The 20,397-nt window shown below is 33.7% G+C and overlaps 1 protein-coding gene and 1 non-coding gene across 2 annotated transcripts; one reads left to right on the plus strand and one right to left on the minus strand.

Moving 5' to 3' along the window:
- Positions 1–5,164: 5,164 nt before the first annotated feature.
- Positions 5,165–11,453, minus strand: LOC111614932 (mucin-5AC-like). Its single transcript, XM_023356306.1, has 2 exons — positions 11,279–11,453; positions 5,165–8,199 (listed from the first exon to the last, which is right to left on the minus strand). Exons 1-2 carry the CDS (start codon positions 11,287–11,289, stop codon positions 6,012–6,014), a joined length of 2,199 nt encoding a protein of 732 aa, XP_023212074.1. The 5' UTR covers positions 11,290–11,453; the 3' UTR covers positions 5,165–6,011.
- An 8,570-nt stretch (positions 11,454–20,023) lies between these two features.
- Trnay-gua lies at positions 20,024–20,111 on the plus strand. Its single transcript is given in 2 exon segments — positions 20,024–20,060; positions 20,076–20,111. It is a non-coding gene; the product is annotated as a tRNA-Tyr (tRNA).
- Positions 20,112–20,397: the final 286 nt, after the last annotated feature.

The following is a 20,397-nucleotide window of genomic DNA, read 5'->3' on the forward strand; positions in this document are numbered from 1 at the left end:
TTCATAAATATTTAATTTAACGAAATGACAATTACATAACACATTAATTAAACTGAAAATTTGTGAAATTCTTCGTTGCAGGCTTCAAAAGTTATGCCAAAATTCATTCAAAAATATTAAATCTTCTATGGAAGTTAATTTTAAATTACGCTCTTTAAGGATTTTGTTACGATTTCTTTTGTCCAAATCTATACGGCAAGGCAACACGTGGGCAATCTGTCAAGGGAAATTCTTCCGGGAAGACTTTGGGAAACTGGCCACTACTCAAATCTTATGTGCGTGAACAAAACCGGAAAACTTCGCGTGGCCTGCCCGTTGGTCAGTGCAAACCCTCAACTAGTGTTCAGTGATTTTATCCACTCACTGGTGGGCCGTCCAAATCTATGCATTCGTTCAGTTTTACAAAAACACGTCGGTGATGATAAAGTCAGAATGTTTTGTGACAGACTTTATTTGGTGTATTCGCGATAAACAATTTGGCGAATAATGTCTGGTCTGACGATCTAATTCACTCTGCGAATGAGGTGATTACAGTTGTTTTTGTTCTTTCGTCTGTGACGTGACTCACGCATCTTCGTCTAATAATATGTGACTTACGTTAAGTTTATGCTATTCTAATCGTGGGCTGATTGTAACCTCTTTGGTTATGCACACGCTCCCCAGCAGATGGCATTAAGAATTTAAGGCTTTTTCTATGGAAAAAATTCTCGAAAACGGAAATAGAACGAAACAGTTTTTTTGCATTAGAATTCTATTTAATTCTCCCATTAACGTACAATACATTTCGGAATTTTGAAAATAGAGTTTATTAATTTTCTACAAAGTTTTAATTTGTAGAAAATTGACGAATTCAATTTTCAAAATTCTGATCCTTTTAATGCCCTGGTGGCACTAAAAGTTTTTTCACATCAATAGGCCGATTGGTGAGGGATTGGCCTAACGAATGTCTAACGAGTTATATTTTTAATCTTGTTTACGAAAGTTCATAAACGGACGTCACGGACCAAAGAGCTGTGTGTCCAAGACGGCGCGTCGAAAGAATACGCCTAACACACAACAAAATCATACGATTTCATTCATTTTTCACGCTTTGATATTTGTAATAATTATATTTCTTGTAATTTTTCAATTCTTATAATCTGTAACTCTTCAATGCAAAATATTCCAAAAATAATTCAAACAAGTGGTGAAATATTCACTCAAATCCGTGCAAATTTTAATTCAAACTCAAAGTTTCTTAGATTTTGAACTTACTCGGATTATAATCCCTAGAAATGAAGTAAGAATTGAGATAAAATAATTTTTAATGTATTTCCGGATAAATATGTGTAGTGCCCATCAGTGGCCGAGCGGATAAAACCACTAAACTATCGTAGTTCCTCGCCAACAGGCTGGTCACGTGGAGTTTTCCATAAAAATCCTCCCGAGAGGCATTCCCCTCGGCAGATCGCCCACATGTCGCGGTGCAGAAATTAAATTTAAATATGTATAATTATCGTATTTAAATATCGTTGTTACGTTGTATACAGAAGTCATTTAGTTATTATGTTCACTGCCATAATGAAAGAAATGAAAGTGTAGATGAATTAATATAAACTAGATATTCCAGTTACTGATCACGAGTTTGTATACGTTGCAGCCCGAGGAAAGTAACATACAAATAAATCTAAATAAATAACAAGAGGGAAACATTTTGTTTTCGTCTCGTTGTTTCTCAACAAATTGTTTTTTTTTCTTAGTTAATAGCAAACAATTTTTTAAAATATATATCGCGATAATGAATTTATTTTAAAACGTTTCGTTACAGATTAGGGACCACCCAAGAATTACGTCAGCAGTTTATGGGCGAAGGGGAAATCTGTTTGTATCTGACGATGGGGGAGTGTGATGACGTAAGATAGGGTTGAAATTAAATGACGGGGTGTAGTCATCAGAAAATTGCCTGAAGATAATTCCTGTGTATTTTCGAATGATTTCAACTGAAGTGATAATATAATTAGTAGAAAGGAATCTTGACGTATGATGACGATTATAATAGAGAGGAAATAAAAAAAAAAACAAATTTTGCTAATGTAATGTTTAAATGGCCCCTAACCGTTGACAAATGGCGCCATTTCAAAGGGATTTAAAAGATAGTTTCATCGAAATCATTCTTGTAGAAAATAGAAAATTTTAATTACAGGAACGCAAAAGCTAAAAATCGAATTTTGCGTAGTTCTGTTATGATCTACTTTTTATTTAACTGCGCGTGTTTTTATTCAGAATTTCGAATAACAAGTTGCACCCGCGACAAACTTCCGGATGACCTTGGATGCCTGTGACAAAAGTATATGATGTGTATCTCATCCTAAAAGAAATAATACAACTTAGTTGCATCATTGCTTCTTGATTGTTTGATTAATAAGCGTATCTGTAACTCTACGGTAAGATATTTGTGGTAAGAATTAAGAAGGGTCACGAATTTCCATCTTGAAATTTGGAAATTCCCTTTGCAGACTTACTACACGAAACAGAATTTTAAATAAATATTAAAACCGGTGTACAAAATTTAATTAATGTAAATATGCATACAGAATATAAAATTTTATTATTGCATAATTTATTACTAGATATAAAGATTATTCTGAAAATATATTTTTTCCCTTAGCCGAATGAATTATTCTTAAATTCGAAGAATACTTTTTGAAAACAATTGATAGAACTTCATTTATGAACGTTCTCATTAACAAATCAGCTGTAGAAATCATGCAAAAATCTTCAAAAAGGGACGATTCAAGTATTACAATAGCACTTTGTGGGAAAGAGGTTTCGTTCCTATCTGACGATTGCTTGTGATAGGGGGTGAGTCTTTGATGATGTAAGACTGCATCCGTCATTTATTTTTCTCCCCATCGCAAAAATGTCTGAAAATAATCATGTGTATTTGCGAATTGTTTTAACTTCTGGTCTGATGCCGTTATTTGGAGGAGGAAGTACGTTAATTTTTGATGACTGGTGTTGATAGACAGGGAAGAATTAAAAAACGTCAGATTTTTGCTGATGCTTCAACGGCCTCTAGAAGATTTGAAGGTTTGTGAGATAGGACAACGCGAAACGGGGGCGATCTGCCAAGGATAGTACCTCCCGAAATACTTTGTTTGAATAACTGGTACCTATTATGGCGGAAGCCCGGTAGATATTAAGAGAGTCAGTTTTTAGCAAGCCCATTATGAATTTGTCCAGGCCCACAATGGGGCGTCCAGGAGGAAAGGAAGGGGTTCGACATATCCAGACAGACCACCTCCGGAAAAATTCCTGTAGTTTTTCGACTTTGAAATCTAATTACAATTAAGCTGCAGAAATTAAATTTTAAGAGATACAGTAGATCAAAATTTAATTATTTTAGGGATAAGATATAATGAACTACTTTTATCCCTCATTACGCGAATTAGTTTAATTCTTATTGATAGATAGACGAGTGAATTCGATAAATTAAAACACATATATATATTCAAACATAAATAAATAAATATATACTGTATATAAAGAAACATTTTCATCATAATTTTCACGCTTTTCCTTCTGTGGCTAATGTAAATTAATCAAACTTTTAGATTCGTAATTTTTATTATTATTAATTGATATATTTTAATGACGGTAAGATGGCCGAGGCGATTAAGGCGTCAACATACCACTCTGGGGATCCGGGTTGGAATCCGGGAAAAGCAGAAATTTTCATGGGCGATCAGTTTCGGTTATGTTGGGCCCCATCCGTCACCATCTAGCCATTTGCATTGAGGGCCCTGTCGAACTCACGAAGGTATGGAAAAAGGCCCTGTTAAGTTTCCGTTCGATAATTGATGAAATGTATAACATTCAATATTTTGTTAGACGTTATATTAAATGAATTCAAATTATCACTCAATATAATAATTAAATTGTTTTTTGTAACCTATTTATTAGCAATAATTTAAGAACATACTTTTGTAAGTGTCCTTGGAAACATTTATTTAGATTCAATATCTCTAATATTATAATGTTATATCAATATACTGTTCTGGGTTTGGATAGATTGGACTTCACGACGTTACATAAGTTATATACAAAATTTCTGAAATGTTGCGCTAATAATTGAAAGTATATAATGTAACAACGCAAGAAAGGAAATATCCAAGAATCATTTTTAGGCTGTTTAGGGACTTTGTAATCGTTGTGGTTTATACCAGAGGAAGATGGCGGGTTATCCTCATTGGCCAAAATATAAAAACAGTAACCTACAGCATAGATATGCCCATTCTCCAAATAATTCGAAGCCTTCCGATCCATGTAAGTTACTTGGAATTCCCTCGCCATCAAACACTCAATCTGAAAACTTAGAATTTGGAGCCTTACGTCTAAATTCTGAAAATGACACACGAACCTACAATTACTTGCGTGGTTTGCGACCATTTCCAGTTCGGGAACATCGAGCTTTTGGAAGGTTATCATTAGAAAAGCCGATATCTACTATATTAAAACAACAAAGTAATGAATGGAGACATTTTGAAACAGATAGTCTTCGTCTCTTTAAATTAAAACAATCGACGACATTAGCGAAGTACAATCCGCAAACTATCGGAACGATTATGCCAAACAATATAATTTTCGATCGCAATAATCCAGAACTAATTGCCTGGAGAGTAACCGACCGAAACGGAAAATGGATTGTGCCAGAAACAGAAAGAGACGATTACGTCAGCACGAATTCGGAAGAATTATTAAATCCATGGATGCTCTGGCAATTACGGGAGGTCAAAAATATCCACACGATTGTTGGGTCCTTACCTTCCTGGGCTCGAAGTACGGGTTTCGGTCGAATTAGATGCTATAGAGAGTTTGCTAATTCGAGCTGTACACCGCGGAAATGCTAAAGCAACGACATAAAAACCGTTTTGAACACACAGAATTTGTTGGAGGAAACGTTTATTCCACATTATAATCAGAAAAATTCTTCAACACTTATCGAAACTGTCAAATTTTTTCACTTCTGAGTAAATGTAAGCATAAAAAACAATGCGGTTTAACTAGATAATTGCCAAAATAGCACACCGCATCGCTCTTATTGCCGAAATAATATACCCGTATCGCTCCATTACCACGTGGGATTTTTCGTGTCCTTATTTCGAATCGTGCCGAAATCCCACGTCGTAACGGAGGCATCTGAATGGAAATAACTCGCGCTTCGCGAAACGTGTAACATGTAATTTTTTGATAAGACGAGTAATTTATTTCCACCAATGCCGAAACTTTCTGTCTTCGCTAAATTTCACTCACGTAAAATTACGACAGGCTCCGTGCACTTTAGGTGAGTATACAAAACCTACTTTCGAGTTTCACAAGGATCCACCCGTACTTGGAAAAGTTGGCACAGACCACTCTCCCATCCTAGAAATTGAAAGTATGACACATTTCGTGTTGAAGGGCGAAAATTTACAAGGATAAAATGGTCACGATGAATGGCCTTACGCAGATTAACGATCTCGCTACCACGTGAGAATTGTCATTCCAAGGTAGAATTTAACGTTGAAACCTGAGAATGAAACTCGAATCTGACTATATTTTTATTGCATTATCTCAACGCGTTTACATAATATAAATATGTGAGAAATAAAACATTTTTTGTTTTCTTAAAATTAGTTAAAAGTTTTAGTTAATCCACAAGTTTCTCTGTTGTATAAAACGTTAAATATCGTTAGAAACGAATGGAAATTCTCAAGGCACCAAGAAATAAAATATATATTACGTACGATAAAAGTTGTTTTACATACTTGTGTTTCTCAAAAAAATAAAATGAAAAAACTGAAAAATTATTTTAAATAAAAACATGAAAACAAGCTTTTTGATAACTCGTATACTCGTAAGACCGAAATTTTCCATTCGTTCCCCTCCATGATAAAAATTCGTTTTAATAAGATTCATTTTTTAAAATACGGTTATAATTTAAAGTATTTATAATATTTCCCTATAGGGAAAAATAAAAGTGTCTTAAGCTCCTATCGTATCTTGGGTCGTCCTCGATTGGCAAATAGAGAGGGTCTGCTACGAGGACGGAAAATTCCAGAAAGACGAGGTTTGGCGGTTGTAGTCGAGGGTGCTTCAGTGATTACCGTTTTTTCTTCTTCTTCTTCCAAAAGGTCTGCTTCTTCTTCTTCTTCAACAGCTTCCGTCGTGGGCTGTTTAGACGAAGATGGAGGGGGTGGAAGCGTTGTTTCTTCTTCCGGCGTTTCTTCCTCCACTTTAGGTTCCGGTGTTTTGTTCTGTTGACGGAAAAACGGCGGTCGAACTCTTCCTCTGTTTGCACCCCCGAAGATTGGGGAACGACTAACTCCCGATGGTTTTGGGCGGGTTCTTGCACTAGGTGCAGTCGTCACCGTCGATCTGACGCTAGCAGAAGATACTCGATTACTGGTCACTGGGTTTCGGTTGCTTCCAAATCTTCGATTATTTCCAAATTGGCGCGATGATTGCGTGGTACTTGTGGTGCTCGAAGTGGTAGCGGTGTTGGTATCTTGATTCTTAGATTCGGTGGTGGAAGAGGAACGTAATCTGTTGTTATTGAAACTCGGTCGCCTGAAGCGATTGCTGCTAAATCGCGACTGGAAACTCCTCCTGGTAGGTTTCACGACGGTTGCGGGTGCTGGGGTGGTAGTACTGGTTGTGGTGGTGGTAGTAGTAGTAGTAGTAGTAGTAGTAGTAGTCGATTTTCGTGTGGTAGATCTTCCGATGTTTCTATTATTACTGTTGAAACGACGCCTTCCTATTGAAGTTCGTTTGCGTGTTCTTTCTGTAGTGGTAGTGGGTTCTGTTGTGGTAGTTGGTTCGGTGGTTGTGGTAGTTGGTTCGGTGGTTGTGGTAGGGGCTTCTGTAGTAGTAGTAGTTGTTGTTGTCGTTGTCGCCGTGGTAGTAGTGTCTTCTTCTTCTATTTCATAATCGGTCACTTCGATCTTTGTAGTCTCGGGAACGATGGTAGTAGTGGATGGGGTGGTACTCAACGGTACCGAAGTTGTTGTAGTCGTTTTAGTTTGAGCAGGAGTGAACACTTGGCTAAGTGTTACGACCGGGTTTAACTTTAACGGTTGTAAATGATTAGGAGTAACAGGAAATCTCGGAATGTCTCCAATTCCGTAACGATAAACATTAGGAACTATCACGGGAGTTTCCGTAGTTACTATTGAAGGATTCGTAGTAATTTCTTGAGACAAGGTAATAGAATTAGGTATCTTCCTTGGTACGGGAGCATTGTGTTTAGTATTAGCAGATGCGATTTCTGTTCGGGATACCTCATTTTTATCTACCGAGTTTAATAGTTTAGTCACTTTGGTTACTTTAGCTGGCTGATCGTACGATTCCAAATTCGGGATGTCGTCGAAGTTCAACGATAGATTTTTACCCGGTTTTTTGTCTTCATCGTAATAATAATAGTAATAAACTACGTATTCGTCGTCCAGTTGTCCACCCTTCGCTGCCTTGTCTTTGGCGGCGTTTTTACCTTTATCGAATTCAATTTCTGAAGCCGGCGCTTTTTCGATTGCCTGCACCGAAGGTTGAACAGATCCGATAACTTTTCCTTGTTTGATGACGTCGGCTGTGTATGATGTAGATATCGAAACACTGGGAGCGTTTCCTGTTTGAGGGGAGATCTGGGGTTTCGGCTGTCCTCCACCGATATAAAGTGCACTACTTGTTGGTTGAGACTGCGGTTTCTGGACCGAATTCGATGGTAATTGCGGATTATTTATAACTGGCGGAGAATAGGAAAACTGTCGATGAGGTTGAATTTGCGGCTGATATATTTGTGGGTTGCTGTTTGGTTGATACGAGGGAATGTTGTGGTGGGAATATTGCGGGGGTTGAGACTGATAAGAAATTGGTAATAATGGTGGTTGGTACTGCGGCCTGGGCTGAGGATTTGGAACAATATTTGCGGGCGGAAGTTGTTGAATCGGCGGTAAAATTGGAGGTTTGTAGGCGGTTTGTGGTTGAGACTGTTGTAATGGCTGACTGGCCGAAGAAAAGGATAAAGGAGGCTGATAATTTGATTGATGATTATTAGCTAATTGTCTGACGTAAGCTGTTAGATGATCCGGTAGGGACTGAGGTGCTTGTCTAGACTGCCTGTGCGAATGAACTCCGTGCTCAGAAATAGAAAATATGGCGGTGGCCAATATTAAAATGGCCGACCTGAAAAGAAAAACTTCAATATGTTAATTTTACGGGAAATTATTTTAATAAGAACAATATAACTTTCATTTGTTGTTATCTCAATATAAATTAAACGAGCCATTAAAAATATAAACATATATTTGCGTTCTTATTTTTTAAAACAGATCCTGTTTTTTAATCTTAGGCATCTTTTATTGAATGAATAAAAAATAATAATAATCTACTTTCTGCTCTACATACCTTGTCTATTGTATCAAAGAAAGATTGATATTCAAATTATCTACGAGAAAATTGGCTCTATTTAACAACTGAGATGCTGCATTCCAATACAATATCACTTTCAATAAAATATTAACATTACGGAAAATACATGAAAGATGTACTTCTCTTTTGCATGTAGCTTACACAAACGTAAAGGATATAATCGTAGATCACAAAGAAATTAGCCAAAAATAGCGATAAAGAGGACTAAACCTGCACTATGTCTAAGTATACATTTAATTCATTTTCGTGTATTGGAGCATGTTTAAAATACTAGAGTTTTAACAGAGATTTAGCGTATGAAACCGAATTAAATTGCCAATCTTTCCTAATTTTGATAACTAAAAGTGTAACTAGGACTTTTTGTTTGTGTCAGTGACCCGAAAACAGATCCGCGAACGTCCCAGAAATTCTTCCGGTTTTTGCTTTTTTTTCGTCTTTTGTACGGAGACAATGGTATTTTCTATGGAAAAATGCGTTATTACTTAATCATTCGTAATACCGAATCCCATTATTGTTCTGTTAACGGTATTGTTTGAAACATACACACGTTAACCATTTGAATAATACTTAAATAATATTGTTCTTGCCTAATGTACGAAAATACATATTAAATTTATTGTTAACAATTAGTAAATGATCGAGGATAATTAATGCTGGTATTTGAATTTAATCGGCTGTGAAATAGGCTAAAAGGCGTGACAAGGAATAATTTCCGTTCACTCCGGAAACATTCGAAGAATGTCACATTCTTTTTATTCCGTTTTTTTCTACCACTTAATTACATAAAAAGTTCAAAACATAATAAAAATAACCCTCAATTAGCATCACCCGATTTAGTAAATCTATTTGAATGAATAGTCTCGGTTTTGAAGGAGTTTCTCATTAAAAATAAATTGTAAAAATCCATGGATAAAAGAGGGTTAATTTTCTTCCTATTTTTATTCCGTTTTCCCCATAATTTAATTTTGATTGATGAAATTAATTGCGAAACGAGAGAGTAAAAATACTTATGTCAATATATAAATTATATAAGATGAGCATGACTACAAACGATGTTCTCCACCTTGCTCGGAGCGATTTTTTGATCTAGGTCACAGATTTTTTGGCTGATATCCAATCCACTAACATGTTTTTATCGAACAGTAAAATTATTGCTGGAAGCCATTCAATGTTGATACTTTAATCAGCCCTCATTGTTTCTGGCATATTTAACGGGTTTGATTGAAGTACAATTTTTCAAGTGAACCATATGCTACACATTTATGGAAATGCGCAACTTTCACTAATTTCCCTATACACAAATCACAGTCTGTATAAGTAATCGCTGTAGGAAGAGAGTAAAAACTTATTTTTTTACACCAATTTTCCTTCATTAGTCTGATAGAAACATCTTTGTTTATCCTACGGCCTGTTGAGCAAGTCCAAAATGAAAGTAAAGCGTCGGATAAAGCAGAGCAATTTCTTTTGTTAACGCCATTTTATGCTTGGTTGAATCTTGTAAAATAATAATAATAATAATTAAAATTAACTTCGAGGTATTTAGAAATATTTTTTTCGAATGAACTAATGAAGGACCTTGTCCGAATTAACTAGCTCGGTGCGAACTCGCAAACAATAAAAACAATAATACGTCTATAAAGCTATCAATTCACCTTTTCATAAACAGATAAGGGCTTGTATGGTTTCTCGTAACTATTATAAGAAAAAGAAAAAGTTAACCTGGTCAAGGATAAGTTAAAGACGGGATTTAAAGCGGTAGTGACGTCATTTCAAGGTTAGATTCTGCATATATTTAGGAGGAAAGTCTCGAAACATTGTACAATTTTTTACGAGAAATATTCCGGAACTCTTTAGATAATACTCAGAGAGGGGAAGAAAGTCCTATCAGTTGTAGTAATTTGGAAATAAATGAAGCGATCAGTTTAAATTTCGTTCCATTTCATTTCCTGCGAAACGGCCTCATCAGTGCGGAAACTGAAAGGATTTTTACACCAAAATAAAAAAAATCAAGAATTCTTGGAATAGTAAAGAAGAAAATAAAGCAAAGATAATTATTATTTATTCGTTAAAATAAAATAAAATATTTTTTAAAAAAAAGTACTTTAAAAGTTGAAGTAGAAGAAAAAAAAAAAAAACAATACATAAACGCATAAGTTTATATATAAATATACGAAATTGTGTGAAGGTGGGTTCATCAACACAGTTTACCCTATATAGAAAGTTGTCTGATGACTTCAACTTTCGTCCGAACTCAGTTCAAATCTCGGAATTAATTTTAAAAAATACTTAATTTTTAAATATTTATTAATAAAATATTGTTAACAGAATGTTTAATGTATTCAACAGGCTACATATTTTCTACAGTGGGAGGAGAAGCTACATATAAGGTTATTCTATTTAAATATCAAAAATTTTTCATATTCGAACTGGTATATTTAATTATTAAAAACGTGTTTGACCAAGTAGTTAATTATAATTAAAGTTTCAATACCTTTTTGAGGTTTTCCTTGACTATTTTGAATATATATTCTCGATAATAACTTACCTAATTCCAGTTCTTTTAAGGCAGTTAATACCGGTTCTGTGACTTTAAAGCATATAAAATATAAAATTTTGAAAAGAAAACTTTTCTAACGATTTAAAAATATTATATTTTCGCCCTTATATAATGCGCATCAACTTATAACGATAGCATATTCTTCCGTTGTATCGGGTGATACGCCCTTTGACAAACCGAGGAGCGTTTTAGAAAAATAATATATGGGAAATTTTATAAAATTATGCTAAATAAACGATTAAATAATTGGTTAAGTTTTTAATGAGATGAACTTACCTGATATACATAATTGTGATTAAACTTTCTCTCACCTGCGCGCAGAGAAACTTATCACCTGATCAAGTAAAAACTACAGGTATGACTGTCTGTGAAGAAGTTAGCACGGTTATAGTGTGACCTGATTTTACTCCCTCAGGGCCAATTGGTTGTCGAGCCAGTCGCGTGGGCTTCTTTCTATATCAAAAATTACAAAGATTTAATTGTCATAATTATATTTAAAAACAAAAAAATCATTCCAATTATAAATTTTATGATTTTTAGCAAAAAAATTATTTACCTTATCTTCAAGATTTTAAGACAAAAATACACTTAAATACTTTTATTAACACTGCTTTTATATGGGTTATATCTGCGGTTGACTTAAATTCGAAGAAGTACACTGACTTACTAAGAAATATCTGATAAAGCTTGAATTGGTGGAGTAAGAATAAACCCACAGATAATTTGGGTTACGCCAAAATCGCCCTTGATTTAAAAAAAAAAATAAAAAGCAAGGTCCTATCTTAAAAGCAGTAACAATTATAAATGTCGGCTATAAAACAAGTATTTATAAAACCGTTTAATAATAATAATAAATAAATAAATTATAATTTCGTTTTAGATGTGAAATAATTATATTAAACACATTTAAAATAATATTTTTGCCAAACGTTGGCCGAGAAGATGATCTGAATTGTTTCGTTATCAGGATCAACGGCCTATTCCAGCATTTCCTCAATCATCCGAGTCAATATTATTTTCTTGACAATGATGTTGACATTCGTTTAACATATTTCTATTTTAATCTTAGAAAAATTTACTTCCTATTTGAAAAGTTTAACGAGTTTTTCACCATTTTAATTATTTTTATTTAATGAATTAGCCTAAGTGGTGATTGAGAGTGAAGACACCTCTTCTACCATTCCACTAACATTGATTGTAATTTGCAATACAGTATTTAATAACATAATTAATTAATTAATTAAATTTATTTTTTAGTTCGTATAAATTTTAAAAATATATTATCTTTTTTAGATTAATTAAATTCTGTTTATTCTGTGTATTGTATTGTAGAGAAAAAATTTTCTAAGGCCAAGCAACGGTAGAGAGATCATTTCTCTTGCAGCATTCAATTATTAGTTGATATTTTCTATTTAGGGTATTAGGTTAGGTGGGTCGTTCACTCTGGCCCTTCGCGACCTTCACCTTTTCCCTATTAATTCCGCTTATCTCCGCTAGATGGCGTTCGGGCCCTTGAACTTCTGCCATTTTTGTATCATACGGAATAATAATAGCCGAACGGAACAGTTGACCCGCTATCATTTTCCTTATTGTTAGTTCGATCGTTGATCCTTTTTATAGTTCAAGTTACAAAATTCCATATTGAGCGAATATTCCACTTTTTTGTGTAGTTATGGGGTTTACTGCAACAAAAAAAAAAAAAAAAAACACTTTAAGCGGGTTTATTTTGATCATTTTGGTAAAAAAGAATTTTCCGTTTAGTTCTTTGTAAAAGAGGCGTTTTTCTATGTTTAATTTTCTCTTGGCCTAAATCTCGAGTTATTTTTTTAATAAACGGGTCCAAGCGTAGACTATTAGTTGAATAAACTAATAGGCCAATATATGACGCATAATCGGAATTAATAGGTAAATAACAGTTCCCTGGACATTCAACTTTTTGCATTATCAGATTTTTTAAAAATAAGTGTATAAATTTATCAATTTTTTATTCATTTTTTGAAGAGATTTGAAGTATTAAAGCGGTTTTAACGGTTGAATTAAAACTGATAACGACTCTATCACCTTTATCTCTTATTATTTTTTTCTAAATAATTACTTAACGTAAAACTTTTGTATTACGGGACACGTTTGTGATTTTATAGTACAAAGTAAAAGATGGCTGATTAGCCAGAGTGGTTAAGACATCAGCATTCTGCTCTGGGGATGCAGGATCGAAGCCGTGCGATCTGTCTCCCCAGCAACTTTTCAAGGGCGATTTTTCTCGGATATGTCGAGCCCCGTGTCTTTTCATCCGACCACACCCTTGTGGGCCTAATTTCCCCTGAGGTTTTCTCAGTGGCCTCAGGGGAAATGAGTAAAAAAAAGAAGTACCAAGCAAAATATATAATGTTATAAGAAACCATCATTCGTGCAATGTTTCTACATTCTAAATATCAAAGAAACATTAAAAAATGATTAATTTAAAAATATAATAGTCAAATATCTGAACAGTGGCCACCGTGGAAACATACAAAATAGCCGTTGTTTTGAGATTATTTTGCATGCTTTCTTCAGAAACATTTCCTGAAAATGGCCACTGTTTATAGGTGGCCGTTATTGAAGGTTCGACTGTAATATAAAACTTAATACAAAGTCTTTTTTTTTATCTTGTATAGTTCTGATAATTTTAAATTAAAAATATTTCAAAAATACAATAATTGAAGTGTTTAATTATATTTGTATGCTTTTTGAATATCATTTAAAATAGAAAAACCGTTTAAAAATTTATTAAAATGCTGATTCAAATATTAATTGCAAACAGGAGTAACTGGTCAAACTCGATTAAATTTCATTCAGTCATATAATTTATATTATTCTTAAAAATAACAGCATAAATTAGTAACAGATGTAGGCTAGTCCCGAATTTATTTATTGTTAAAAACATTGAATTCAGATTGTTAAAATTTATTTATAAATGAAAAAAATATGAGAAAAGTATGCGATCATTTTACATACCAAAAAGGATCTGGTTAGAGACGTTTGAGCTCTCCGGAAATCGTGAAATTTGTGTGGCGTAGGATATTACCTATCCTTCTTTCAATATATGTCGAAACGCTTCATTGCTTTATTAGATTGTGGTAGTTTTATTTGAGAATTTGGTATTTATAAACCGTACGTTCTACAAAAACATACGAAATACACACAAATACCTGTTTAAAAGCCTAAAATATCATTAGAATTTTCCATATTTAAAAGCGGGTACGAAGTTACTTTAATTCAGAAGTTCGTTTCGTATTGGACTATTTTAGATGTGGGTAAATTAAAAACTCAAAAGAGCGTTTCAGAAGAATTTATACAAGTGTATGTTGTTCTAACTAATTTATATAATTTTTATTCGTATCTCGGATGGATATAAAGACGTAGCTTAACGTTATGGAGAACTCGGGATCGTATCCAGACGAGCAACTCCAGGGTGTTTCATGGACGGTATATTCTCGCGTCTCTAACACTTAAATAGGTGTAAGTTTTCTATAGAAAGCCTTTTCGGGAGGCATTCCTAATCGGCAGATCGCCTGCCTGTTGCGTTTCCATCTCCTATTAAACCAAACCTAATTGTGAGCCTGGTCGAACCCAGAATGAATAAAGGGTATTTATATAGACCTTCTTGATACTCAGGGGACAGGAAAAGTCAAACATGAAATTAAAAAATTTATTCGTAATTCGATATCTTTATTACGGTCATTATTATGCTTAACATCGGAATCAAATTTCAAAATTAACATTAAGTACAAATTTGAGTTACTTTCGTAGGACTTATATTAACCAATAAGTTGCGTTTATGTTATTAAGATCAAGATTATTATCTAATGACCAATAAAATGCATATAAATAAGTTGAAATGTTCAAGTTTAGTAAGAATGATTCCTATTTGCTGTCCTTGTGCAGTGTGCATCCTACATATACACTAGCAATGGCCCTGAAATTATATTTAAGATTAGCATATTTTTTAAGAAACATGTTACGGCTATAATATTAGTTAAGAGACAGAAACGTATCCAGATTATTTAGTAGTAGGGCAGTTTTTTTTGAGAATATCGCGTATGAAGAGAGAACGTTTTGCATGTTTTATTAACAATCAAATCTAGAAGGTCGTCCTGTTGGGTCTGACTTGTCCTCGATTATCAGCTTCCTCTTAATACTGTTTACGTTTTTATAAAAGAACTTTTTTACTCTGAGGCCACTAATGGGCCTTTTATCAGACCATCGCGGGTTTGACCAGAACCACGATGGGGAGACCGAGTGGCGAGAGACATATCCGGAAAAGACCATCCTCGAAAATTTCCTGGGGTTATTCGCCTCTTTGGATTCGATTCCGAGTCCCCAGAGTAATTAATTAATTAAAATTTTTTTACATCATAATTTTCAAAGAAAAGACTTTTTCGATAAAATAATACTTTGCTAAATATATATACGAACTATATATATATATAGGTATCCCTTGTATAACGCAGTAATAATTACGTTTCGAAAAAGTGCCTTGTTATGCGAATCCGTGCTATACGAAACAAAGTACTAATGCAAAACATGAGGTTAATTTCTGAAGTTAGCAAAAGAATATTATTCTTTTTCATTACTAACTTGTAAGAGAAAAGTGTTTATTAAAGCAATCAATAATTAATTAACAATCAGAATTAAAAGTACCGTATTACGCGTTAATATTAATTCTAGTTAAACGAGAGCGTTTTCTTTTTACAAATTATCGCCATCTTCTTAGCTTTTTTGTCGATCTCGATCAGAAGTATCAGCAGCATTTTCATATATTTTTATTTTTATCATAAAAAATTTTAATGAATGACGAAATAAAAATATGTTATTAATCAAAAATTTGTTCTAGCGGGTCGCGTTTGTTCAGCGGGTGCAAATTCTGAAAAAAGGTCCTGAGCGACCTTTTTTCCAGAATTTGTGTTCGAATACCGCCGTATTTCGTTCGTCATTTTGTATTCTTTGTATTAAGTTTTTTACTTCACAGTTTAATAACACTTACCTAAAAATGTTTAAACAAACTTCAATTAATCTATAAAAACAAAACACAGTGACAGTCTTAAGAACTGTCAGAAAAGCATCGACGACGACACCTGGTTGATAGGAAAGTTAGTGCAATTTTTTCTTCCTTATTACAAAGATTGTTTTTAGCCCTTGGTATAATTAAACGAAATAAAATATCTACTAATGTGAGGTAGATAATAATTTTATTTAATTTTTCTTACTTGTCCTGTCGGTTTTCATTAAAGTAAACCTGATGAAAAGCATTAAATAATTTATAAATTTCAGTATTCTAAAATCAGTGGGCAAATTTGAAACAACACGCGTGCTTACTTGAATAAAAAAAAATGTCGAATAACGAAGTTTACACTTAAAATTGTAAAATTTTGTACGGAGGATTTCCAAAACTGTGTTTCAGCGAAACCGGAAATCGTGTTGTACGAGAGATACCTGTCTATTATATACATTATATGATATATATATCAGATAGATTTTGTTATTTATGAATATTTTTCAAATAATAGCTAGAAAAGTTAACAGTATACAGACAAACATGTACCAAGTATTACACAAAAGCCGATGTTGATAAAAACTTATTACAGTAAAAGTTTTAAATTGTAAATAACAAATACAGACTAATTACACTATAACCTGTACACTGTAATTACACTGTGACTATTGACGTATTCTACTGACAAGTGAGTATTATTTGAATAAACAACCTCTAGTCATCTCACCCGATTATACCTCATCAGTATATACTGGTCATCTGAATATAAAATTGACTTGAAATAAAATTATAAATACAATACAAACCACAGGTTTCCATGGATGTGTACTTCTTGAATTCGAATTAATACTAATTTTATTCTATAAACATAGATACATATATCAAATAAAGATTTTAAAATATAGAACGATAAATATGTGAGTATGATAATTATTTAGGTAATAATAACAGAAACAGCTAGCTTTGGCTCAACTATCAATTAACCCCATATTTTCCAAAATTTTGATATCCGAACACTACTTAAATTTTCGTGTACCGAGAACCATCTTGTTAAAGAAATCGTATTTCATTGCAATGTTTTTATTTGAATTTAAGTGAACATTAAAGACTTTATAATTTTTATTTAATAAAATAAAATTATCGAATTAAACATAGTATAAACCTTTCGCTTACCCTCTGAGGTGACAGCCAGATAAACGAGCAGTTAAGGTATAAGCAGAATTGATAGATAGAGGAAAATTATGGAACCCCAATTACATTATAGTGAATTGTAAACAAGATATCATAAATACACCCACATTTTTTGTGAGAAAAGTACTGGTAACTATTCAACTAAATGTTTCTAATTGGATTTTTCGCTAGTGTTACTATAAGTATGGTTTTTGTAGGCTTCTGTACAAAAAGTCAGAAAGTAGGCTTAGGGAAAACCGGGTGGTAGTATGGAACCTTAATGTATGTTTTCAAAAAATGCTTTAATGTATCCAAAAACAAATAGAAAAGTACAAAGAATGTTAAATAATTACAAAATCATTTACTACAATGTATTTTATCGAAAAAATGCTTTTACTGTATAATAGAAAAATATGACCTCCATCAACAATATATATTCCAGCAGCTCTTTTTCGATATTCTCAGTAAGAATTGGCTTTCTACCTAGTGTCTTTTTCACAAATTGCTCCGGACAAATGTCTGCTTGCAAAGAGAGAGTTCGGAGGAGTTGGGTTCCATATTAAAAGCACCAATGGGGTCCGTATTTCACGCATCGCCATCTTGAATTAACTTATGTCTGTCAAGACCAAACTTTAAAAAAACATGAATATCACACAGATTAATATGTGCCCCTAAGGCTGTGTACACATTAGGCGTTGGGTGTTGCGTTAAACGCGCGTTAGCAGCATACACACCGCGCGTTTAGCTCGGCGTTCGACGACCGTTTGCACTGGCTCAGTTTGGAAATGGACGTGAAAGAAATTGCTTGTGTGTGCCTCCTCCATCGTCGCTATAAAAGACGATGGCAGGGGCAAAGGGAATTTTGGGTGCACCCAATATTACGAGGTAGACTGACGCATGGAATGTTTGTGACGTTGTATCCAAAACTAAGACAATACGAACCCAAGTTTTTTTAATTCTTTTAGAATATCTATAAAATCATTTAACGATGGTTGGTCTCTTTTAGATTTCATCAATAAATAGATCAGTATCGAAATGATCGTCCTCCATTTCGGCCAACGTGCATCCACTTTACCCGAAAACGCGCGATCGAATGTATAATAACATGGCAGCACATGTATCTCAAAGCGCGCGGCTGACGCCCGCGAAACGCGCGTTCTAACCAAAATCTATCAACGTATGTGTTGACGCGCGCTTGGCCAGAAGTGCGCGTTTGAGTGTGTATATGCAGAACTCTTGGTTCTTTAAAACGCTCGTTTCAAAACGCCTAATATGTACACAGCCTAAGTCTCTGGAACGGAATACATGCACCAGTGAACCTACAACTACACGATTTATATTTTAGAAATAACTAAATTCACTTACCATTCAAAACTTTCGAGTTTCGAAAAACACAAATACAGTATACTGATTCACTACGGACAACTGTTTAACTGAAAGTGAAACGAGTTTTCCCCTTGCTATGGATGTCTGCCTAGTGCAGTTCAGCCACAATCCACTACAGTTTGCCTTTATGAAATGGAAGGGTTCCATAATACCACCTTTTCCTCTACCGTTCACTCAGCTGTTCTAGAGCTGGCGCTCGAGTCGCTTTGCGGCGGGAAAAAGCTGTTTCATTCATTTGGTTGGTAGCCAGTTTTGCTATTTTCAAGCAATTTAGTATGTTCTACAGTTCTGTCAAAAAAAATCTTATCAGGCCGCAATCTGAAAAATTGTAGACCTATAAACCCCTTTCGTCTGTCCATCTGTCTGTCTTCCCTTAACCTCGATAACGGAGTTAGATAGATGAAAGACGAGACCAGATATAAAAATCTTAGCGGCAGGAAGCCCAATTAACTGTATATGAACTTCCGATAAAAACCGGAAATCATGTTATTTCGATTCAAAAATTTTCCCCTGGAAGATGTTAGATAAATGACCAACACGACTCTGTTGTTAACGGAAAAGTATGGTGTACAGGGGCAAGATACTACTAATTTGAGGTGGAGAGAATATATTTTAAATTAAATAAATTAAAAATATGATTAAAAGTTGCAGCCCGGCATTGTGATAGTGTCACAGTAAATAATTGATAGTTCGTAATTACATTTTTAATTTTATATCATGTATAAAGAAAGAAAAAGTATACAGTATTTGGTTTTTAGAAAAACAAGATAATTTGAAATTACAGATGAGGATGTGAATAAATTAAAAATAAATAGAGATCTGTTTAAAAGTTATACTGTATTGTTACATATTGTGAATGATAGTTTCGTACATAATGTCTTGTTTCTCTATATAATATATCTGTTTAATAAATAGGTATATTTGCATTTTCCTGTTTTATTTTATTACATATGTATGACAATATAAATGGGAAAACCATAGCTCTGATGCATTTAGACAACCGTAAGTCATAGAAATTTAATCCAGATAAGAACAAATTTTATTTTTTAAACTAATTTATTAACTTTAACACTCCATGAAGTAGGCTATACAATTTTACTTGATTCAGTACAGTGAGAAATAGTATTTGGATAGAAATAGTTTTGTATTTTTGACACGAGAAATTACATTATTTTTGACACGAGAAATTACATTTCTCGTGTCAAAAATATGACATTCACATTGACTCTACATAAGTCAATGTGAATGTCAAGTCTAAGCAAAATATTTAAAATTCAAATAAATTTATTCAGGGGAAAAAGTAATTCTTTAGTTTTACTTGATAGAGTTAAAAAGAAATAAAAATTTTCATTACTTTTCTTTCGTCTAAGAAATCAAGTTTACTGATTGACCCAATTAAATATATATATATGTTAACAAGAATATACATCAACCCGTCGATAGCTCAGCTGGTAGAGCGGTGGACTGTAGAGGTACTAAGCAGGTATCCATAGGTCGGTGGTTCAAATCCGCCTCGACGGATAACTTTTTGCTGCTTCGATGATATTTCTCCAATAAGTATAACCAGAAATTAATATTTTAATAACATGTTGTGTCGTATTTAGAACGTGTGAATAAAATAATCGTTGCAGTTTTAGACTGATAAACAATGCAATTTATCAGTCTAAAGCTGGCAAAATTGCAACTGATTACATTATCCAAAATGCATTGGTAGTTTTGCGTCATCAAATCAAATCCATATTCTGTATCATCATAATCAGGGTTGCGTTTGATGTTACGGCCATGGGCGCCAACTGTAAGATGCCGG

Source organism: Centruroides sculpturatus, unplaced genomic scaffold (assembly GCF_000671375.1).
Source record: "Centruroides sculpturatus isolate CEXI.00-Female unplaced genomic scaffold, Cexi_2.0 scaffold2283, whole genome shotgun sequence".
Lineage (NCBI taxonomy): Eukaryota > Metazoa > Arthropoda > Arachnida > Scorpiones > Buthidae > Centruroides > Centruroides sculpturatus.